Source organism: Aedes albopictus, chromosome 3, assembly GCF_035046485.1.
Source record: "Aedes albopictus strain Foshan chromosome 3, AalbF5, whole genome shotgun sequence".
NCBI lineage: Eukaryota > Metazoa > Arthropoda > Insecta > Diptera > Culicidae > Aedes > Aedes albopictus.
The window spans coordinates 156601189-156626049 of NC_085138.1; the positions used below are offsets into that span (position 1 = coordinate 156601189).

A 24861-nucleotide genomic window follows, 5' to 3' on the forward strand; every position below is an offset into this window, starting at 1 on the left:
TGAGGCACGTTACAAACAGGCGCGGAACAGGCAGAACTCAGTCTTCCGGATGAAGAAGCGCCAGCCAGCAGGAAGAACGAGATCGCGAAGCGATGGAAGAGCTGTACCGCGCTAAGGACACACGAAACTGCCTATGATCGCATAATTGTCCCATATGAATAGGAAACCCAGCAAAGATGGGACTGATATGCGATCATTGGCAGGAATGTTCTACGAGAAGCTGAACCGCTCGCGCAGAGGTTTTGTGCCACAAGCCGACATGTGCCGAGATAATCACGGGAATATTCTCACGAGCGAGCGTGAGGTGGTCGAGAGCTAGGATAGGATGTGACACCTGCAACTTCTCTGTCTAATTTCACAGCTTGCTGTCTTGTTTTTCCGCGTTGCTAAGATTATTGGTCCCCAAATTGGTCTCTTTTGGGCTGACTAGTTGTCGTATCCTATCCTAGGTCGAGAGGTGGCGGCAGCATTACGATGAGCACCTCAATGGCGACGTTGCAAGTACCGAAGGTGGCGTGGTAACAGATCTAGGAGTATGCCTGTATGTGTGTACCGATCGATAGAATTTGTGATGAAAACAGGACAATACATAGGCAGTCGGGAGCCTAAAACTTTTGCCAGTCTTGGTAAGGTGGTATGAACTACCAACCAAGCCGATCTGTTTAAAAGCACAGGTCGCACGGCAGAAGTTTCACGCATTCGATGTATTCGTTCAATACATGGCCTACTTGCCTAATTTCACCTTCTATAAATTTTCACACTTGTTCGCTACCTAGCGAATTCTATCATATCTATCATTTCATTATCCACTTTGATCTCTACTCCCTTATACTATGAGTAGAAAGAGATCGATATAGCCACAAAATCATCAAGTTAGTATTAGGTTATCTGATTTTAAGGATTAGTAATGAAATAACATCGTTTTTAAAATTATTTTTAATTTTTAACGGTGTCTATATGTGATTGTCGGGGCAACAGTGTTGTTGTTTTCTCCATTTCTTGCTACATAAACAACACAGTTATCCAAAGTTTTGCTCAAACAGCATCAAATTAGGCAAGGAATCATAATACCCACCCTTTTTGCACCATTTCATTGCAGAAACGGAGAATTGACCTTCTCACCATACTAAAATTCAGCTCATTACTACAAATCTAGTACTACACCGAACGTGCCCCATTGGTCCCGGATCACCTCTCTACCAATACTCGCACCCTTATTCTTGGGAACGGAGTTGGTACTGCACATTGCATCAGTCTGTGTATTCGTTTCCAAATCTTGGTTACCCAATCGCATAAAGGACATTTCGGATTACAACAAAGCTGTCCGGTAGCCAGAAGAATTGGTTTGCTTCAGTATTTATTTTGCATCCATATTTTGGATCATTACATCTTTGTTATGTAAAATTCAGTGCAGTAATCATGCATCCAACTTTCGAAAACACGCCTCAGCGTCAATATTGCAAGTGTAAACTTTTATTTTTATATAATTTTTGTGATGGTTCAGATCTCTCGAAGGTTGGATAATGGTCAACTGGTGCACCCTACTCTAACTTCAATAGGCCACCACTATCCCACGTGAGATCTCTCCTAGGCTTCAGCAGCAGGATTTCATAGACATATATTTTACCCTGCATCATTTTCATGAATTTGGCGCAAGATTTCTATTTTGGGTTAAGAATCGCTACATATAGAAAGAATGCCTACCTTTCGACAACCAAGAGCAACATCTCAGAAGGTCCTCGGCTGGGATCCGAAGCCAAGTCCAACGCCCCGCATCGTGTGCGTCACCTGTCGGGCCACTTCGTACTGCTGCTCCATGGTCGAAAATAGTTCCTCCTGCTTCTTGATACTGTCCCCGGTTCCGCTGGGTCCCGGTTTGGCTTCGTCTGCCGGGGCCGGTTTGTGACCATCCTTGACGCCCATCAGGCGCAAGAACTTGGACGCCATCTTGCCGTCCTTGTCCTGGGAGAACTTGGCCTGTTCCCATTTGCTGATGTTGGTGGACACCTCCTTGCTCTCGGCCGTTTTGTTGCCCCACAGGAGCTTCCGTTTTTGTACTTGATCGGCATAGCGGACCGGATTGACGACGCCCGGATTGTAGTACGAAGGCAACGGAACGGATTCGGTCGCTTTCTTGTTCTGCAGCAGGACATCGATTCCCAGCTTTTGTAGCTGGGCGGCTTTCTCCGTGCTGCGCATCAAAGAAGTATGAGAAAGAGTGTTTTGTTGGTCGATCGGAAGATCACTGCTGGTTCCGGGGCGCAGAGGCAGGTCAATTGGTCCTACGTTGATGGCCATTAGCGGTGGGATCAAAGCTGGATTGATCGGCGGAGGTTTCACAGTGGGAACAAATCTAGTGGGTAAATTTGTTGGCGGAATAACGACCGGAGGTGCTGTTTTAATGGGTGACATGGGATTCTTGATCGGAGATTTGCTCCTCGATCGCGATCTTCTTTTGAATTTATCTTCGCTGGTTTTCCTCTTGCGGTCGCGTGACGACGATCGTCGATAGTAACGATCCCTGTCATAGTCTCGCTTATCCTTGCGATCGCGACTACGATCGTGATCTTTCCGATCGTATCGATCGTATTTGTCGCGTCGATCTCGTTTGTCCTCTTTGTAACCGCCGCCTCGGCCGGAATATTTGTCCCGTCGATCCCGGCTATCATCGTAGTCTCGGTGGTGTCGCGATGATCGATCTCGATCACGGTCCCGGTCCCGGTCGCGATCGCGCCGATCTCTGTCCCTGTTGTCGTTGCGCTTGCTGTCATAGCGATCGCGGGAGCTGCTCCGGTGGCTACGGGGTCTTTCGTTCCGTTCTGCAGGTGGACTTTTCTTCCTCTCCGCTACGATGGGACTCGGCTTTGCGGGGCTTTTCTGAAATGTGATAAATGAAAATGTAACAGAGGTTAGTAATAGGCTCAATGAGTCTGTGCAGGGGTTGTTCAGGGTGAGGGCATAATAAACACAGGAAGCGAAATAGACACCCTCGATTTTACCCAAACCATTGCAGAATATCATGGAAAGCTGTTCAACAGACAGCTGAGCGGCAGGCTCAGGTAGTATACGGCTTGAGAACACATCCAACACAGCCAACGAAAGAGGAAGAATTAGACCTCCGTCCCACTAAACCGTTGCCGTCAAGCCCTACATCTCTCTGGAGCCACCTATAAAGTATTGCTTCAGAGAAAAGCTTAGACAGATCGCATTCTCGAAATAAGCTGTATAGCCTTGAAGCAACAAACACCATGTTTTGTAAAAGGATACCAAGGTAAGGTATTGGCGCATGCGCTTCCAGGGTGACCTCGCCGCTCCCTTTGTCCTTGGAAGGCGAGACAGCCCAAGTAACAATGAATGCTGAACAGTGAGAGTATTAGCTAATAGCTAATGGCTGAACACATTGACAGCTGAATAATTGGTCTGAAGTATGGCTTGTTCAACATTCTTAATCAGCAAAACATTGATGGCTGAATATCAAGTTGAATAGAATATTATCCATCTGGGTAGCCAGCTTTAAAACATACATCAACATGCAGAATTAATCATCTGTTTTTCAACCTTTAATAACATAATTTTTGACAGCTGTCCCAAGCGTGGTTTTCGTGAAGTCCACGTCGCTTCTTCAGCCTCAATACAGACTTAGTTCAACTTATGTTTTTGACTATTCAGACATAAGTGGCATCCCTATCCCACAAATGCAATGTTTTCGTAGCCAACATAACTGTGGCTCAAGCGTGAGGCTCAAGCTGACAACCTATCATTTAACACAGGAGCATAGTTTTAATGCTGGGTAAGAAAACAAGAAGACCATAACAGTCCCCTGATTCAGACACAACAAGTAATGCTCTTGTTTTCGAAGATATGTATACAATTGTAGGTGCTAAGGTGAGTGAAGCGTAAATCAGGAGGCCTGAGTTCAATTCCCAGTTTTCCCACAGATTAATTAATACATTCCTAAACATCTCTTCTGGAAATAGACGCAGCTAATTATAAAAATAGACTCACAAAAGTGTTTTGTTTTTACACAATTATAAATTTAATTGATTACACTAGTTTACAGGATTTTTGAACTCGGTAAGCTGATGATCATTTTTGGTGTAGAATCAAGCCCTGAGTTCAAAAACGCGAAAGAAAAAAATTACAGTAGAGCGGAAATTTTTTCGACTTTCCATACAAGGTTGATGATTTGAAATCGATTTTTGTTCTATTTTTAAGCAAAGTCACTCACTTCAAATATCTCATTCGTCATAATCAATGCTCCGATTGAGCTGAAATTTTTACTGTAACTCGCCTACATATGATATGTCAAATAAACGCCGAGAAAGAATTTTTAAGTTGTTTTTTTCTTAATAAAAAAAATAAATTTCTTCAAATTTTTTTAGGAATTTTGCTAAAATTTGAGAAGATCGTCCCTAAAACTCGCCAATATCATGATTTTCATCAATCTGACGCAAAACCTGTATTCAGATGATCGAATGGTATTGTATTCAGCTTTTAATTTATGGAAAAATATTTAAAATTGGTTGAACAAAACGCAATATATTTGGATTTTAGTAAATTACATATTTTCAAAAGTTGCAAAACTCGATATTGAGCTAAAAGTCAAAAACTGTTCTACTTAAAATTTTTTGAAGGTCGGTTTCGAAATCAGCACTAAATTGTGCTTCAAAAATTTTGGTCGTTCACAGAAGTTCACGACTTTCGTTTTATTTTGTAAACTTGTGTTACTGATTAGGCGCATATTAGGCCTTAAATCAGCCTTCCAATGAACCTCAAATCAGCTAAAGATTGAATAATATCACCAAAATTAAATGTTTAGGAGCTGAATAAAAGATTGTACCTCTTGTGCTCAGGTTTTGTTCAAATTAAAACGTTTGTACAGCATCAAATTGTTACCTGGAAGAGTTCCACGTCTGCTTAACACTGCACAGCATATATCAAGAACTAATACCGCTTGCATCACGATTTGATCTTTGTCAAGTTAGCACACAGAAGAACTTGCCGACATGGGGTCTTCATCTGCCCCTGATTGTTGTGCTTCCCTACCCTTCCATGGTCTCGGATCCAACCCAGCAGACCGACGCCACGACATTGACGAAACCAGGAAGTTCTTCGCGCGACCACTTGTTCGTTTAGAACGGTCGACTTCGACCGCGACACCGGTACATATGACCTGCGTAGCCATCGTCTAAACCTTGGACTATCTCTTGATTTGCATCTGAACTAGCCAGTATGAATGAGACGACATTAGCCAGAAGCTGACATGCAAAACTGTAGAACATTATCCAAGACAGTTCCACCAAAGCTACGAAGGCTCTCTTGAAATAGTTTGAAGTTAATCTATTCATCCGCAACTGCGATCGAGTGGGCTGCAGTCAATGCCGCTCCTTTGAACTGTATTGATATTCTATAACATCGAACCCAGAATGGAACTCCTGAGGTTATGTGAAAGCACTTCCAGCCGGGTAGAGACCATCTATACCCTCTGTGTGCCTTAACAGTTTTTTGAGAATGATTTTTAAGTCCCGCTTCAGTACCCAGCGGTCCTACGAAAGGAGGGCAAGGACTTTGGTCATGACGCGAAATGAGCCCCTCGATGATCCTCCCCAGTATTTCTGAAGACTCTATTTTGGTACGAGCCATTACATCTCATGTCTTGGCCATCACGACCTTCTAGGCATTACTCCACGGATTCGTATTGGTACTCTGACAGAGACCCTCACAGCACACACTCAGCGGAAAAAACAAACGAAATTCATCAAATTACCTTATGATTTTTTGCCATAACTCATTCTTATGGATGCCATAAGAATACCTTATGAAAACTAGTTTTCATAAGTTATCCTTATGGCATGGCATAAGAAAATCTTATGAAAACGAATTTTCATAAGATTTTCCTCATGGCATTCATAGTTCAATTATGGCAAAAATCTTATGAACTTCCTAAGGTTTTTTGGTTGCATGTAGCAGACCTTCTTGCTTGACCTTATTTCAGTCTTGAGTTTCATATTGGCAGCCGCAAACGCTACCCGTCGCTTTTTTCGCTCTTCATCAGTACGAGTTCGCTGTAGCCGTCGCCTAGCTCGTACACAGGGGCGGCACAGGTTCGCAATATCTTGAGTCCACCAGAACGCCGATTGTCTCCCATTCCTAGGGTGGACCAGCTCGTCTCAACTTAAACCGAGTAGGTTTCGCTCATGGCGGAGCGCTTCTCTAAATACCCCTTTGTCAAGTATGATGTCTTCTACCTCGAAGGGCTTGACTTTGGCCTAGTCGCCTCTTCCTCTACCAACTGCCTGCTGTTGTTGTAGTCGAAACTATTGCGAACCGCCAGGTGATCGCTGTGAGTGTAGCAATCGTCAACCTTCCAGTTCGAACTACATGTTAGGACAGGGCTACAAAAGGTAACGTCGATAATCGACTCCACTCCGTTCCGACTAAAAGTACTTTTGGTTCCGACATAAGCCATATCGACATCTACCATAGCCAGTGCCTCTAACAGGATCTGACCCTGTTGGTTCGTAAAACTGTTTCCTCATTCCACGGCCCACACATTGAAGTTACCCGCTATTACCACCGACCGGCCTTCGTATTGTCAGCACGGTCGTCATACAGTCCATCATCTGCGTAAACAACTCGATTGACCACCGCGGAGGAGCATAACAGCTATAGAAGAAGAACCCTGTTTACTTTGGCGACTGCGAAGCCCTCGTAAGTAGTAGACACCGACTCTTCGACGTTGTATTTACCCGCTGTTCATATCACCGCCATTTTTCCGGATCCATCCATGACCCAATTGCGTATGAGTACTCGGTAAGGGTTTACAAAGATGGCAGATAGCAACTCAGAAACTGCCTGACAAAGCGATTGCTGAGCTGCGTCACAGTGGTTCAAGTTCAGCTGCGTTACCTGCACTGTGATTTGTCCGCTACGGCTTTTCTGAAGGCCCGGAACCTTGGACCTCTAGTTGAGTGCTTGGTGGATTTCCCGGAACAAATCGAACACGTGAGTGGTCTCGTACAGCCTTGTGCCTTGCCGCCGCATCGCCTACACAGCTTGCTCCTGTCAGGACCTTTGTACACACTAAGATTCAGATGTTCCGGCTCAGTAATTTTTTCACTAAGTTCAGTATTTTTTCCATCTTTTTACTGAGTTTTCAACAGCAGATTTATTTCGGTACACTCGGTAATCGTATTTATCGTTCACCAGTAACGATATTTACCGTGCTTCAGTAACTTTTGACAGTTTGTGAGCTGATCTCGGTAACTCATTTACAGAATATCCGCAAAATAAATAACCGAGCGTACCGAGTTAAATCTGCTGTTGAGAACTCAGTAAAAAGATGGGGAAAATACCGAGCTGATCTTAGTGTGTAGTCTCAAGACTTGCTAGACACCTGAAGCAAATATCCGGTGGCTAGTGCAGGCACACTGGCACACTGACCAGCCCACCTTGAGCATTCCAACTTTAACGGACTTGTTAGTGTCCGCCACAGGTAGCTGTACCAAGGCCATCTGTGTCCTTGCCGAGCCCTTCCGTACCCAAGCGGCTGCGATAGTCACCTGCAGCTCGCACTGTTGTCGCCGTGCCATGATGAGCTCTTCCACGTTAGTGATCTCGTCTAGGTTTCTCACCTTCAGAGTCACCTCCGCTGTAAGAGCCCTCACCTCAACGCCCTCGCCAAGGACCTCTTCCGACAGACTTTTGTAGACGGCACCCTTGCGTTCCTTGTCGCGCTTGAGCCTTACCTTACCGTACCGGTCAGACTAAGGCCGGGGTGGCCTCTGCTGTACATAGTAGCCGCCTCCATTCCACTCGGTCCATGGATGTTTGCCTCCAGTTCCGCACTCTGCGTAGGGTCCGCAGATCGTCCTCCACTTGGTCGACCCACCTAGCTCGCTGCGCTCCACGTCTTCTTGTACCGGTCGGATGACTCTCGAGAACCATTTTAGTCGGGTTGCTATCCGACATCCTGATGACGTGACACGCCCACCGCAGCCTCCCGATTTTCGCGGTGTGGACGATGGTTGGTTCTCTCAGCAGCTGATGCAGTTCATGGTTCATTCGCCTACTCAAATTCCCGTCTTCCATCTGCACTCCGCCGTAGATGATTCACAACACCTTCCGTTCGAAAACTCCAAGGGCGCGTTGGTTCTCTTCACGTAGGGTCCATGCTTCGTGCCCAGAGGACTACCGTTCTAATCACAGGGCTGTTACAAAAGTGTCGATTTGGAAACCGCAAAATCCGCGCCAAGCAATTTGAAATCCGCGCCGAGGTCATCAAATCCGCGCCAGTGCAAAAACATTTGGTTTTGATGACTCAAACGCTCAAACTCTAAAAAGGCAGAATTTTTCAGAGAAGATCCAAATAAAATGAACTATTCATGTCTTTTGTTACACTTTAGAAGAAGAGCTTTTCTATTGATAAATCGATTTTTAACCAATACAAAACCATGAATTTAATTGACAACTTATACATCAAACAAGAGTTTGAACATGTTGAAAACAGACTAGTTTTTTTTAATTGGAATATAAAGTTTCGGATCAATAGTTCTTTGATTGCTTATCAATCAGGGTGTCTGCTATTTTACGAAAATGGAAGTTCCTGTTCCCTGAAGCAGTGCCAAAAAAGGATCATTCTTGGCGAAACTTGAAATATTTTAATTTATAAGCAACATTATGATAGAAATCCTGAAAAGTAATCTGACCTAAGTTTTGGAATCGAAAAAAAAATTTTTAGAATCTTTTTGAAAACTTCATGGATTACTTTCTGCAGAAACTTATTTTGTTGAATCTTCACAGTAATACAAGGTGCGACACTAGCATAAACTAATTAATACTAGAGCAATTTATTGATTACATCACCAATAAATTTTATTCCTAAGGAAGATATTTATAAAAAAAAGTATTTCCTGGCAACTTTTCTAAACATTAAGACAAAAGATATGCAGAAAAGTATTAAATCATAAGAAATTTATGATAAATGTTTCTGGCCACACCACATCCTCAGTGAATATATCAGCAAGAATGTCCTCAGGACATTTTGTGTCGGAAAACCACTCAGATTCTATCAGATTGATTGCTTACGATACACACAGTCTACAAAACAAATGGTTTTCTTGACGGGATTCTGTTACATTTGACTCTTGATTTGACTACAAAATTCAACCAAATGTTTCTTCAAAATTTCCGATAAACGTCTTTTTGCACCTATTTTAGAAATCTTGCCATTTCAGTGTTTTTTTTTTTCGAAAGTCAGGCATTGCTCTATAGGTAAGTTCCATCCAAAATTTAGCCAAAAACTGATCTCAGGATTAAGGCAGAAATGACTTCAAGAGTTTGACTAAGAAATTCAGAATATGATCTTCTAAGTTTCAACAAATTTAGAAGCTCAAGTTGCGATGCAACTTAACTAGTACTCCATGCTATTGACTATAAACATTGTTTTGCTCAAACACAAAATTCCATAATTCTAATTTGAAAATGTTCGTTTTTTCTGATTGTGTTGAACTTCGTCCCCAAATGTTTGATGTAAGTAGATTTATAAACCATTTCAGCAAAATCCGCGCCAAAATAAGTAAAAACGCGCGAAATCCGCGCGAAACGCAAAAACCGCGAAAAACGCAAAATCCGCGCCACTTGTAACAGCCCTGTAATCAGCGTTTCATAGACAGTTAACTTCGTGTGACGGTGAATTTGTTCGATCGTAGAGTTCTGCGGAGTCCAAAGTAAGCTCGATTTCCTGCCAAAATGCGTCTCTGAATTTCTTTGCTGGTGTCGTTGTCGGCGGTCACCAGTGTGCCCAAGTACACGATCTCTTCAGCCGCCTCGATTTCATCACCGTCGATAAAAAAATCCTTCCTGGAGCCCTTTGCCATCATGTATTTTGTCTTCGACACATCAATGACTGACTAGTTCGACTCTCCTGGCGTCACTTGGATGTACATTTCCATCATCGTTTCAAATTTGCGAGCTATAACATCAATATGATCAGCAAAACTGAGCAGCTAAACGGATTTCTTGAAAATCGTTCCACTCGTGTTTATCCCCGCTCAACTTATTACACCTTCTAAGGCGAAGCTAAACAGCGAGCACGAAATACCCTCATCTTGCCGTAACCCTTTGTGAGATTCGAAGGGACTCGAGAGCGCCCCTGATACTCGCGTCGAATACTACGCACATCACTCGATCCATCGTCGCCTTGATCAACCGTATCTGTTTATCCGGAAATCCGTATTCGTGCATAATCTGATATAGCTGTTCTCGATCGATTGTATCATACGCCGATTTAAAATCGATGAACAAGTGATGTGTGGGCACGTTGTATTCGCGGCATTTCTGCAACACCTGGCGGATGGCGAACATCTGATCCGTTGTAGCGCGTTTACACATAAATCCAGCCTGATATTGCCCCACGAACTCTCTTGCAATCGGTGATAGACGGCGGCATAAAATTTGAGAGAGTATCTTGTAGGCAGCGCTCAGTAGTGTGATCGCGCGATAGTTCCCGCAATCCAACTTGTCGCCTTTTTTGTAGATGGGGCACACGATACCTTCTATCCATTCCTCCGGTAATACTTCCTCCTCCCAAATCTTGGTAATGACCCAGTGTAGTGCTCTCACCAGTGCTTCTGCACCGTATTTTAGAAGCTCGCTTGGTAGTTGATCTGCTCCAGCGGCTTTGCTGTTTTTCAACCGGCCAATCTCCTCTTCAATCTCTTGGAGGTCAGGGGCTGGAAGTCTTTCGTCCTGTGCACATACTCCTAGATCTGTTACCACGCCACCTTCGGTACTTGCAAAGTCGCCATTGAGGTGCTCATCGTAATACTGCCGCCACCTCTCGACCACCTCACGCTCGCTCGTGAGAATATTCCTATGATTATCTCGGCATATGTCGGCTTGTGGCACAAGGCCTCTGCGCGAGCGGTTCAGCTTCTCGTAGAACTTTCGTGTGTCCTTAGCGCGGTACAGCTCTTCCATCGCTTCGCGATCTCGTTCTTCCTGCTGGCGCTTCTTCATCCGGAAGACTGAGTTCTGCCTGTTCCGCGCCTGTCTGTAACGTGCCTCATTCGCTCTCGTACGGTGTTGCAGCATTCTCGCCCATGCTGCATTCTTCTCGTTTTTCAACTGTTCACATTCGCCGTCGTACCAGTCGTTTCTGTGATTCGGAGTCGCGAAGCCTAGTGCTGTAGCCGAGGTACTATCTGGCGGTACTATCTGGCGGATCGGATGTCCCTCCAGCCATCTTCAAGTGTAGCTGCGCCAAGCTGCTCTCCCGTCGGTAGGGCCACTGCTAACTGCTGCGCGTAGTCTTGAGCCACTTCTACGTTACGCAGCTGCTCGATGTTGAGCCGCGGCGTTCGACTTCGACGCGTGGTGATAACTGTCGAAAGTATTGAGCGCATGCATACAGCTACTAAGGGGCAATTTCTTCACCCTGGCTTAAGCGTTAAGCCAGGTTTAACTGTATGGGTAAGCCTGGCTTACCGGTTAAGCCGAGGTGAAGAAATCGGCCCTAAGTAGCGATCCGAATCTATATTCGCTCTGCGGTATGTGCGGACATTGGTTATATCCGAGAAGAATTTACCGTCGATTAAAACGTGGTCGATTTGATTTTCTGTTTGATGGTCGGGTGATCTCCAGGTGGCTTTGTGGATGGGGAAGAAGGTGCTTCGGACTACCATTATGGTATGATACCACCTGACTACTCACTTCTCTTTAACAGAGACCTAGCCAACACACTTCTTGCGAAGGAGTTGGCCTCGCCACTACCACCTGGACTTGCTTGCTTTTGACTTGATTTCATAGTTAATCCCACGAGTTGCACGAGAAAGGAGGTCCACCAAGCCAGAGCCCTGCATTAACGCGATAAGGGACAAAATACTGTGCGGTGCTCAGGTACCCAACAGACTCGCCTAACGTTCGAGCACCTTGAATTGGGGTTAGTAATCCTATTATTAGCCGACAACTACACGGCTGACTCACATAAGGGGGATTCATCAAGCCCTTGAGCTACCGTCCCTGCTGCCCGCTGCTAGCAATGCTGACCTGACCTTACGAATGTCTCGCACGCTTCTGCGAATGCTTGTTGTAAGCGATCGCGACTGGTGTATTCTTCGGGCTACCCGCGAATGCAAAGGTCTCAGTCTGGGTAAACTTCGTTGGTAGCTTCACGGGATCTCCTGCTGCCACAGTTGCTATGAGTTTATCATGACCAACTTGGTCGTCATCGTTGACTTACGAAGTCTCATCATGGCCTACTTGAGGTCCTTTATGATGTTCTACTATTGATTTCATCATTGATATCATGGTTCCCTCAATTTTAAATTAAGTTTATGTTTGCTGTTCTACAGATTCAAATTACACATTCATTTGAGATGTCATGCCCCTATCCTATAGCAAAACCCAAAAGTAACATACCTCTTTGACCGGACGTCGATGTTCTGGCGATAGAGACGGCACTTTCGCCAGCTTAACACTTTCCTGTTTCATAGCACCGCTGCTGCTGCTAGTAGAGGTCGCTTCCTGGGGTTTGCTGGTCGATGGTTTATTCGACGACTTTTTGCGGGATTTTCGATCTCGGTCACTGCTAGAGTCCGACTCCGACGAAGAGGATGAAGACGACGATGACGAAGAAGACGAGGAAGAGGACGAATCCCGACTGTCGCTAGACGATGACGATGAAGAGCGGGAACGCTTCTGTAACGATACAAAACAACAGCGAGCGTGGGAGTTCAAGGTACAGCTGTTAATTTTCTTCCATCGATTGGTATTATGATTATTTTGGAAACTATGGCTAATCGGAGACGGAATTGAAAATGTTACATGCCAGGAGCGAGTTTTTTGGGGTCCTATAATAAAATTATTGATATCCTACATTTCTTGAAATTTCATTTTCCCACGTTATTGTTCAGTATGTATTCCTTCAGAGAAAATAACTTTTGGGCAAAAGGCATTATGAAAAATGTAATTTAAAGAAATAAGATTGATTCAGATACTTGAAACTTCATAACTTTCGTCATTATAGTATAGTATAGTACATATAGTCTCATTTTTAAAGGAATCGTTGAGAAGACACAAAATACTAACTTAATCTGTTTTTGTTAGCAGTGTTTTTTATGATTTTATTCTTACTCGCCCCTCACACATGACATCGTTACTTTCTAAATTTTAATTTCTCCAAATTTAACTAAAAATACAAAACTAAGTACATATCCCTAACTGCAATACTTACGCCTAGGCTCCCTTGCCTATTTCAATTGGAAACCTTATAGATACATATAAGATATATTACCCTGTTTCATTGAGCGTTGCGACAATCTCTCCGCCTCAAAAACGGCTCATGCTCATGCTCTAATCACAGCAAGCAGCGCAGGCACTCTTCTGCTGGCTGATCCGGAAGGGGTTAGTGGTTCGTGCCCCGGGTTTTGGATCAGCGTGCTTTGTTGATGCTCAGTCGGTGGTTTGTGGATACGACGGGCGGCGCGCAGCACGCACGCTTTGAGATGGTGTGAGTTTGGTTGGGTTTCTTTTGTGGGCCACGCACACACACATTTTTCACTTGGTATGAACTTATCATAAATCAAAAAGGTTCTTTGAACGACAGTAACAGTAGTGTCAGGATTATTCGAGGTATTTGGCAGATTTGTAATTTGAGAGATATGAATGGGGATTGTTATTTTCTATGTTTTGAAGGTTTTCAATAGCAAAAAGGGAGGAATCAAAACAACTATTGAACTCCTTTGTACCATTTTGTGACTGCAGCTTGCACTGTGAAGTTCTTTCAAAATAGACAATATTAGAAAAGTTATATAGCTCAACCTTAACATGTAATTATTTATAAATCAAATGTTGATTTTGATTGATTTGTCTTTATTAAAGAGACTTTCAGCCCTTGGCTGAACTGAAATGTGTAAGATCTACCGTGACATCAGCTAATGGGAAGCAATCAGCTGCATTTATGCTAGAGTGCCGGTAGAGGTGCTTTTCTGGTAAATGCGATACACGTGATAACAGTGTAAATTAATAGCGAAGGTTTCGCTTATGCGATCGTAGACGGCGCTCGTGTTCCACATGTTTTTCACATATAAACTATGTTTCCAGATCCCAATTCCTCCTTTTTTCGCAAGTAATTTTGACAACTGATCTATATGGGGAGAAATATTACTTTTCCTTACGGAATAATAAAACGGACTATTTTTTCCGCGCGAAAATGTGACAGCTTCATTTGGTTTGCACGGGAAGCGTTACTGGCGTTACACTTTTTTCCTTACTTACCTTTTGCGAACCGCTCAAGTAATTTTGAAGCAGAATCAGTACTTGATCATTACTTGTCCTATCTTTTTACACAGTTCGTACGAAGTGAAAACTAGCCAATACAGCGCCGTCGCCTCCCAAGGAACAATTCGAAGTCATAAATAAGCATGCATGTTGAACTATTGCTGGTTTATAACATTCGCAGCTGAACAAAACCAAATGCTGAATAATAAGCTGAAATGATGCTATTTACATTGGAAATAAGCCAAAATGCAACATTTGGCACGTATGTGAACAGCAATTTAATAATAAGCTTAACAAACGTCAGCAACTTTTGTTTGTTCGATTTGCCCTTACTAGCTTTAATATAAGCTGAAGAAGAACTTTCTTCTACGCGTTAAAAAGCTTATGTTCCACAGTTTCCGATAGCTGATTATTGTGGTCTACATAAGTTGAACAAATGCTTTTGATGTTTAATACTTCAGCTATTGTGGAAACGATCAAAAATGGTTTAACAGTAAGCTATGTAAACGAATTTATAATTTATTTGTTCGATGATCACTTTTCGATTGAACAACAGGACAAAATAATTATAATAGAGCAGTACTGCAACGTTCCTCATTATTAAATATGTATTGATGTTTGTTGCACCCCAATGCAAAATATTCGAAACACTTGCCAATTTTCGTAGCAATTTCAAAGTTGTAGTCATCTTTACAACTTTTTTTTAAATACATAATTACAACCTTCCACAAATCTGAATATTGATCTTTCACAGCTTTGTGAAGCTGTTTCACTCTTAGCAATTTCAGGATAGCGTAGTCGGCAAAGCATGCGACGGGTGATTGGAAGATCACGAGTTCAAATCCCAAAATGAGAAATTTTTAGAAGAGCTTGTGTGTTATAAATGTGTTTAGATGCGACAAATAAACATGTTTGGACCATAATTGCACCTCGCACTTCAATTTGTTTTTGTTTTCGCAGCAGGTTATTATAGCTGAATACAAGTTTAATATGAGGCTGATATAACACAGATTACTCCCGATAGTAAAGCCTGTATCGCTCTTGCAGAAAAGATTGCTGAATAACTTCTCCACTTTTGTTTGAACAACGCCTGATTACAATCTGTGATGAAATAATGTTAAACTGTAATTCAATCAAATGTGGAATAAAAATGTCATTGCAATGTTGGTTAAACGAGTGATTGTTCCTTGGGCTGGCACATATTCACTCGAAATATCATGCGCAACAAGGATGGAAAATGCCAGTCATGAAAAATGAAGCAAACAGCTTGAAATTTGCTTAGTGGTACAATAAATTCAGAATCCAGAAAAAAACGCATAGGGATAATGATGTTGTTTCTAATTTGCAACTTTTTGCCCCAGGATACAAATCGCTGCGATCGGAACAAGTACAAGCCAGCGATATGTCCATACAAGAAAAATGATTTTACTTCAAATCTAGACGAACATTTGAAAAGAGCCTATCTGCTTTGCGTAAACAAACATGTTTTTGTCTCTGTAGGGTCTATCTGCATCCACTCATGCACATCAACACCTTTATCAGAAAGAGTGTTCTTCAAGCTATTTCTTAACGCTCGAGCGATCGCGCTGTTGTATTTTGTACAACACGTTGAAAAAATCTCGCTTTTTGTACTCAGCATTAGCGTGGTGCCGATGCAGGTAGTCAACCGCGCGAGTTACGGAAGGTTAAGGGTGTTGATGTGCGTGGGTGGATGCAGACGGGCCCTGCACAGACAGAAACATGTTTGTTTACAAGAAGCAGATAGGCCCTTTTCAAATGTTCGTCTTGAAATGTGGTAGTGCCATCTTTGAGAAAAAAAACTTTGTTTTCCTCCTATTCCAATCACTTTTTTTCGGTACCGGTACCTAATTCCGTTCACTCCATTTGTTTTGAGAACGGAATTAAAAACCAAAAAATAAGTGATTGGAATTCGAATTAGATAATGTCACGGTATTTATAAGAAGGTTTGATTTCACATAGCAAACTTGCGATGTCTCTCTCTCTTTTTGGCGTAACGTCCTCATTGGGACAAAGCCTGCTTCTCGGCACAGTTATTAACTGAGAGCTTCCTCTGCCAATGATCATTTTGCATGCGTATATCGTGTGGCAGGCACGAAGATACTCTATGCCCAAGGAAGTCAAGGAAATTTCCTTTACCAAAAGATCCTGGACTGACCGGGAATCGAACCCGTCACCCTCAGCATGGTCATGCTGAATACCCGTGCGTTTACCGCCTCGGCTATATGGGCCCAAACTTGCGATGTTTTCATGTCGAATTCCAGAATCGATGCATCAGACCGAAAAGGGTGCTGATGCACATTAGTATGGGACAAACATCAAATCCTCGCTCCAGTCGACTTTTTCGATTCCATTTAGGTCCCATATGAACTGTGCAAAATTTCAGCGCAATCGGTGAAACTATAATTTAGCGCAAGCGGTTCAAAGTTTTCATAGGATTTACTATGGGAAAAGTTACACTTTCAGATAAAAAATCCCAGAGGTCGCCCCTTGTCTCCTTAATCCAAAACGATCAACGCTTCTTGTAGAAAAATCATTTATGAAACTTTCCTTCGAAGACCGCAAAACAATCGGATGCTTGTGGAAGGAACCGTGTATGCACCAAACTTTGCGCAGTTAAGAAAAATCAAATTTCTAATCGTTATAAAAAATACAAATAAACAAATAATAGCATGAACAACATGCTCATACGATAGACTAATGATCATTCTTTGAGTCTGCAATATTTAAAAAATCATAATATGAACCAAAAAATACTTAAAATAGAAAAACAATGTCATTGCCTTGTTCCTAACTTTGCGCACAAAATCTTCGATTGTTCCTAACTTTGCGCATGGTGTGCCTAATTTTGCGCATGCTATGGATTGCTTGAAAAAGTCATCAAAAATACTATTATATAATGTTTGCCCATTGAACTAAAGTTATTCAGGTAGTGTGCTCTTAACTGATCTTTGTTGAAATACTTTGTCCTACGAGAGAGGGGCGACGGAGGCCTCCGGCAGTTCTTGAATTCGTCTGCGGTTCGTACTAGGCACCTACCCTGTGAACAATCCAAAATTCATGAGGGGTTTTCCAGTGGGTAGAGATCAAAGGTAAAAGCTTCCTGATAAATGGAGTGATCGTTACGGATAGGAACAATAAGGGATCATTTAAATATGACGTCCATCTCTGGTGGGAGGGGGGTGGGGTTGGAGTTTTCTGAAAAAGTGTGATATGCCATGTATTAGCTATAGGTACTATGAAGCGTGACGGGGTAACCCGGGGGAGGAGGGGGTTCTAAAATTAAAAAAAATGGTGGACGTCATATTTGAATCGTCCCTAACATTGACCGCCGGAAAAGTCAAATGAAGGACTGTTCACAAATCACGTAACATTGTAGACAGACCAAGAGTGCCTGCCGTAGTGCTACGGTTCACACAATTTTCTACTAATTTCCATACAAAATTTGCTACATGGTGGAGGTAGGCCTGAAATTGTCAATACAATTGTTACATAATATTTAAATGGTTCATAAGTCATGTATTCACGTTCATCATGCATTTACTGAAAGTGCGCAAAAATTAGGAACACAGTGCAAATATTGGTTCCAAACATTGCGCACCACTATTTACTAGTTAAATTGAAAAAAATATTACGAACTGTGATTGATATTACTAGAATATCACCTTTTTTGTAAATTAACTGCAAAATTAATCATCGTTGCACAGTTTTATCGGAGAAAATGTTGATTTTTAGTAGAGTTACTTCTTGGCAGCCGTGTTAAGGCGAGGCAAATTTTGACGTTTTTGTGTATTTTTTGTTTATTATTCAACATAAACAAAGATTTTATGGTAATATAATTTTCGCCAAATAATGTTTATGCTTACACAATGCTAGTGCAATGATTAAACTGGTGAAAATGTTGACATTTAGTTATTTTTTTAATTATTTTACAAGAATGCGCAAAGTTTGGACTTGCGCAAAGTTAGGAGCGCACACGGTATTGATTTATTACCGATTAGTGAACCAACGAACGGCTTTTTGTTTTGTTTTATTAGCAGCACTGTAGCTGCTGCCTTGACTGCTGCTGTTTCTGGGGGTGGTGACGCCTCCCACCAGCCCATGCAACAACGGCAGCAGCAGTGCTGCTGATAAAACAAAACGAAAAGCCGTTCGTTGGTTCACTAATCTATATATATATAAAAATGAGTTTGAAATTCCTTTGAGGCAACAAAAGTCACGAACGGATGAACCGATCAGCATGATTATTGCACGGTTTGATTCGTATTCATGGTGGCAGTGTTTATATGTAAAGTTAGGAAAATGAACTAAAAATGTAAGAAAATAGACAAAATGCCGATTTTTTATGACCTGGGAAGAAAATCAACACGATCGAAATGAAACCAATCTAGGGTGCCATGATGCAATGACCTTAACAATGTCAAAGCCGGTCAAAGCACCACAACTTGGCAAGACAAAGTTTGCCGGGACAGCTAGTCGGTAATAAATCAATAAATTTTTCCACAAGCATCCAATCGTTTTACGGTCTTCGAAGGAAAGTTTCATAAATGATTTTTCTACAAGAAGCGTTGATCGATTTGAATAAGGGAGACATAGGGCGACCACTGGGATTTTTTGTTTGAAAGTGTAACTTTTCCCATAGTAAATCCTATGCAAACTTTGAACCGCTTACGCTAAATTATAGTTTCACCGATTGCGCTGAAATTTTGTACAGTTCATATGGGACCTAAATGGAATCGAAAAAGTCGACTGGAGCGAGGATTTATTTTTTCCATACAAGCGTGTCCCATACTAATGCACATACTGCCGGTGGAAGCATAATTGTCACATGTGCATTTTTGGCAATACTGAGATTTTGCAGCCCATGACCATGTATCATATCTGTGCTGTTCCCTGTGCTGTTGAGCGGTAGCATTTTTACATGTTTTTTTTTCATCTATTTAGACTTTGTTTTATGTGATGTAAACTGTTTCAATAATTCAGCCTTACTTACTTACACTTGTATGTGTGCAAACTTTTGTTTACTGTGAAATTTATCACAACAAAGTAAACAAAAAGTGGGCAAAAACCGAAAAACATGAAAAAGTTTTATCTGTCGCATATTTTTTTTTTATTTTTTTATTTCCGATTTATCCAGGTAGTCAAAGCTAGAAATCGAAAGATAATATGGATAATATGAAGTAGTTCCTTCAAATGAGGTAAAATAATACTTGCTTTTTTGGAAAACTTAAGAGTTCTAAAGAGCCAAATTCGAGCAATTTATATGGAAATTTAACTTTTTTGCGCTCCGTCTCGAAAGGGATATAGAGAAAAAAAAATTAGGTAGTTTGTTCCGAAAATTGTTGAAAAAATGCAACGCAAATTTGTCACATTCTGAAAAGTGGACGCTTAAGCGTCACGTTTTATTGGATATCCCATGAAATTTTGAAATCGCTCTGAACCAAAAATTAGTGCTCAAATTCAAAATTGGTTGATGTTAGAACACGATACGGCATTTATGCTTCACAGTTGAGACAATTTACTTTATCGAACTTTGGAGGCGATTTTCTCGATTGTCTGTTTTTGCACATGTCCACCGGCAGCATATAGGGTATTGTACCATTTGGGCAGGTGTTCCTATTTTAGGCACTTGCCGCTATAACTAAGTCAATTTCAAACCGATTGATTTGAATTTTTGTACAGAGGTAGATACTGTACGTGCCTTACTCTATACAAAATTTCAAATCAATCGGTTTGAAATTGACTTAGTTATAGCGGCAAGTGCCCAAAATAGGTACACCTGCCCAAATGGTACAAGACCCTATAATAACTACTGGGATACTCAAAATAACTGGGATAGGTAAAATTTTCACTTTTCAAAAAATGTTCAACTAGCTGTTCTAAAAGTTATATCTTTTTCTAGAATCTTTCTAACTTCGTGTTGATACTTGATAGCCCGATCTTTTCAAAATATGGACCACTGATACACAACTAGTTGATGAACCTACAGTAAAAATTTGAAAATATTTGATGCCTATTTCGAAAAGTTATAGCTATTTGAACATTTTTTGAAAAGTGAAAATTTTACCTGTCCCAGTTATTTTGAGTATCCCCTGTAACAATGTTAGGTTATCGTCGGTAAAACCATAAATAGGAAAGCCTCTATTATTGAGTTGTCTCAATAGCGTATCTGATACGAGTTTCCACAAAAGCGGGTACAAGATTCCCCCTTGGGGGCACCCACAAACTTCACAATCGCTGCTTGACGCAATGTCGAGAAGAGATATCGGATTTTGAGCATTTGGAGCCGCATTTTGAGCCAATTGGAAATCTGTGGAGATATACCATGACTCCATACCAATATGGATCGAAAGGCACCCCGATATCTAAGCAGGATTGCTTTTGAGCGAATGCTTTTTCGATATCGCAGTGTCACAATGGATTTACCAGATTGGTGGGTATGTTGGTTCACGTGAAAAGGCACGTTGTCAAAATGAACATCACGGACGTGATGATCGACGATGCGTTCTAAGCATTTCAGACGAGAAGAGATTAAACTAATAGGTCTGGAACTCTTTGCTTCTTCATACGACGGATGACCCACTTTCAGCATAAACCGCATAAACTTAACAGTTATATCCCGCCCTGTATCAAAACTGCAGACAAGTAGTTTTTTTTTTTCAAAAGAAGTATGAAAAAAAAACAAATTCCTTCTGAAGCAAAATAGGATACATTCCATCTGCTCCAAGAGATTTGAAAGGAACAAAGCTATTTAGTGCCCACTTAACCGATTCTATAGTAATCAAGGTGGCCAGCCAATTTCAGATTTTGATTTCCCGGTTTTCTCCCGGTTTTTCCCCGAATTTTGAAATTTTTCCCGGTTTTAATATTGTTACTTAAAAAACATTTCCTGTCGGTTCAGGAGCTCTTCACAATGGACATTCTATTGAATTCCTTGGACATAGAATATTTACATGCTTGTTGCACGATATAATGAAACGAAAATTGTCAATAGCAAAGAAAAACGCTCATTTAAAAACTGAAAGTATTTTCATAATTACACAAGTTTATAGTTTTTACAGAAGCCAATTATTCTTCCCGATTCCTAGGCTTAACCAAGTAAAAATGGCCCGTAGAAACTTGTTGACGTTCATATAATCATAAGAAACCTGTAGTTTCTACACAAATAAAAATTCAGATTACGAAAAAAAAAGCCATTTTCTTTATATCTTTTTTTGGAGGATTTTCAGAATACACTTCTGGAGGATTTCCTAGAGAAACTCTTGGAGGAATACCAGCACAAAATGTTTGAGAAATTTCAAAGACCATTCTGGAGGGAGCAGAAGCAGCAGAAGCTCTTGATGATTCCACGAACAAAGTCATGGAAGATTTCCAGTAGAAACTCATGTAGAAGACAAGTGGCCAAGAAAAACCTCCGCAGGAATTTCAAAAGGGACTCTTAGAGGAATCTCAGAAGTACTTTCTGGGAAAATTTCAGAAAAACATCTTGGAATATCTTCAGTAAGAACTTTTGAACGAAACCCCGGAGACATTTCAGAACTAGTATACCGCATTTAGTTCACCACTGGACTGCGAACTGCGACTTCTATAGTGCGAAAACGTAAATAAAAGTGCGCGATCGCATCAAATCAGGTTGATGTCTTCGGCGCACTAATTCTTAAATCTATGGTGAACAAGTGCTCTGAAGACACCGAGTTGATTTGATGCAATTGCGCACTTTTATTAGCGTTTTCGCACTCGTGAAAACTAGTGCGATAGTCCAGTGGTGAACTAAATGCGCTATATTTGTTTGATTCTCAGGAGGAGGAGGTAATTTCAAGAGCATATTTTTGGAGGAATTTCAAGAGCATATTTTGGATAACAATCAAAAAAGAATTCCAATTCCTAGTTTTCACTAGGTTTTGCCTATTGATTGGCAAAATGTGTTGGAGATAGCAGTGATCGCCTCTCCACACATCCGCGACGTGCAGTTGAGTAGGCATCATTGTATTGTAGAACGAGAAAGGCGAAGAAGACGCATATTTATCTTGTACGTTTGGTTTTGTTGTCAGTCTGTTTTGTGATGTGTTGAAAGCCGCAAGAGAAGCACCTAATATAGTTTTTATTTTTGTCGTTACGTTACTCCCGTGTTTTATTTCGTTCGATTGCAATTCTCGGTGATCGTCCAACAAAATGTACTTCCGTAAAAACTGTACATTTGTGTAACTGTGAAAACAAACACCATATTCTTGCGCTCCTACTTAGTGTGAACATCAAAACGTCATTTCCACTAGGAATAGTACAGTACACTCAGCCAAAAAAACTAGAAAATGTCGTAAGAATACCTTATGTTTTTTTGCTATAAGGTATCCCTATAAATTTTCAATGTTAACCTTATGAATTCAATAGTGTAAGCTCAGAATGAATATCATAAGATCGTCTTAAGAGAATCGTTATCCTTGCGAGAAAATTCGTAAGAAAACCTTATGAATATTTGTGCTATTGGCATATGGAAGTCATAGTTGTTTCAATATGAATTCCATAAACTTTTTTTGAGTTTAAAATTCATAACTCTAACTTATGAATCTCTATTCATATGAATATGAAATTCATAATTGATTCAAGACGATTTACATATAGGCTTCCTTTCGTTGCATGAATGAAAAAGAAGAAGAAGATATCCATGATACGGTGTGATCTTTAAAAAGCTTCAGTAAAATTGAAAACTATCTATGAATTGATTGTATTTACAGAAATAAGTATAAAATTCTTGATCCGATGACGGGTACAGTGCAATCTGTTGGTTCGATCAAGGGTTTGGGGTTTCGGTATCTGGGTGCCGCCGCCGTTGTCTAGCTTGATGCTGCAGACGCCAACACGATTCTGTAGACATTAAAGGATTGTAATAAAAATTGATAGATAGAATTTGTTTCCAAATGACTTACCGTTCTGACTCTCCAATTAGGAATTGACCCCAAGCTAAACTGTTTAGAATGTGCGGAACAATCTTCGCTCGAAGTTTTTTGGTCGATGGTTTACAGATCGCGATTGCCGAGAAATTTCTCTGGACTCAGCCGATTCCTTCACAACATACTCCGCCATGTCCACTTCTAATTTGATAAGGTCTTTCTTATGACTTTTTCACATCAGCCAAAGTGATGAGAAATATAAGATAAAATTATAAAATTTTCAGACTCAGTTACGCTCATGTATTTCATAAGATATTTCCATGAATATTTTTCTCAACTATTCAAACTTCATAAGTTTCGTAATGAAATCGGTAATCTTCTTAATTTTGATGAATCATAAGGTTCAGTTTATGATCTTTCTAAGATATTTTGGTTGAGTGTACGTGTATGACTGATATTTGTGTTCAATTTTTTTTATGAGTTTTCAGTTGGAGCTGCGTGACAGCTTGATTGTCAAGGCTGAACCCGTTATGCAAATTTCATCTCTACCAAGACCAATGTTTAGACGGAATAGGCTATGTTGCCCAATTTAACACTAGTTTTTACATTGTGCCTAAGTAGTTTTAATCAAAATTTTGCATTTTCACTCCCGTAGATATATAGTCATGTCCACCCTCACTGCCGTGTGCAGCATAATTGTCCCATGTTCTTGGGAATCCCTATTTACATGGGACAACTATGCTGCACACGGCAGCTCAGTCATGTGAAGTCTATGCAGCAATCAGCATTGCTATTACTTCTTGGAAATAACATAACACAAAAAGCTGTCCATATTGACAACTGTGCCTATGCTATCTCCAAGAAATATTACGGTCAAATAGGGTCAAATACCAATTGAAGACAACAACCGTTACTGCGATAACGCCTATGTTGGTAGCCACCTACAGCTCTGGCGCCATCCCCAATGTTACACTAGTTTTGAACATGTCATGGGCTTTCAATGATACGAGATACGAAAACAACCTAACTATTAAAACAGAGCCTATTGATCCTACCTCGATAAACCATGTCATTTTCTCCCCCGTACCTAGAAATGTCAGCCTAGTCAAACACAAGTTACCTACTTCATTCAGCTTATTAGAAATAGAAACAATCAGTTTTTGTCCAAAATGTCACGTCGAACGCACGATGACGTCAATAAAGCGTTGCACAAACTTAGGCTGGCCCATCCACTCCTAAAGAAAATTTGACGTTTGAGCGGTGTCGACGCCGCTCAAAAGTCAAACATCGTGTGAGAGCAAGCAGGCCAGTATAAATTCGTGCAGTAATCCTTGTTTGCACGTTAGCTTCGAATCTATCAGCACTATTAAGTGCTGCAACTGTCTTTCCTATTATTCGGTTGATTTCATTAGATTTAGAGAATATTACTGGATATCATTGTAGGTAATATTTAAAAGAAGCAAATCTGTTTTGATAAAATTACTAATTTAAATATATTTAATTATTGTATATTACTCAAATTATAGTAAATTTAGTAGTTAATCAAAATCAACCAAAAAAAATGGGAAAGAAAGCCCAAACAGCATTTTCAAGTCTACTGACAATAAAAAGGTTTCAAAACCTGTCACAAAACCCTTTAATATTTCTACTAGGATTTGTAACGATCATCAAAACC

The 24861-nt window shown here is 41.0% G+C and overlaps 1 protein-coding gene across 2 annotated transcripts in view; it reads right to left on the reverse strand.

Moving 5' to 3' along the window:
• Nucleotides 1-1340: 1340 nt before the first annotated feature.
• The window catches only part of LOC109422729 (arginine/serine-rich coiled-coil protein 2), a 40454-nt gene continuing 16933 nt past the window's right edge, over nucleotides 1341-24861 (reverse strand). For both annotated transcript variants that reach the window (XM_062859073.1, XM_029872040.2), the window contains exons 3-4: nucleotides 12421-12699; nucleotides 1341-2877 (exon numbers count right to left, since the gene is read on the reverse strand). In XM_062859073.1, the coding sequence (XP_062715057.1) occupies nucleotides 1729-2877; nucleotides 12421-12699 (1428 nt within the window). In that variant the 3' untranslated portion in view covers nucleotides 1341-1728. The remainder of the gene's footprint in view (nucleotides 2878-12420; nucleotides 12700-24861) is intronic.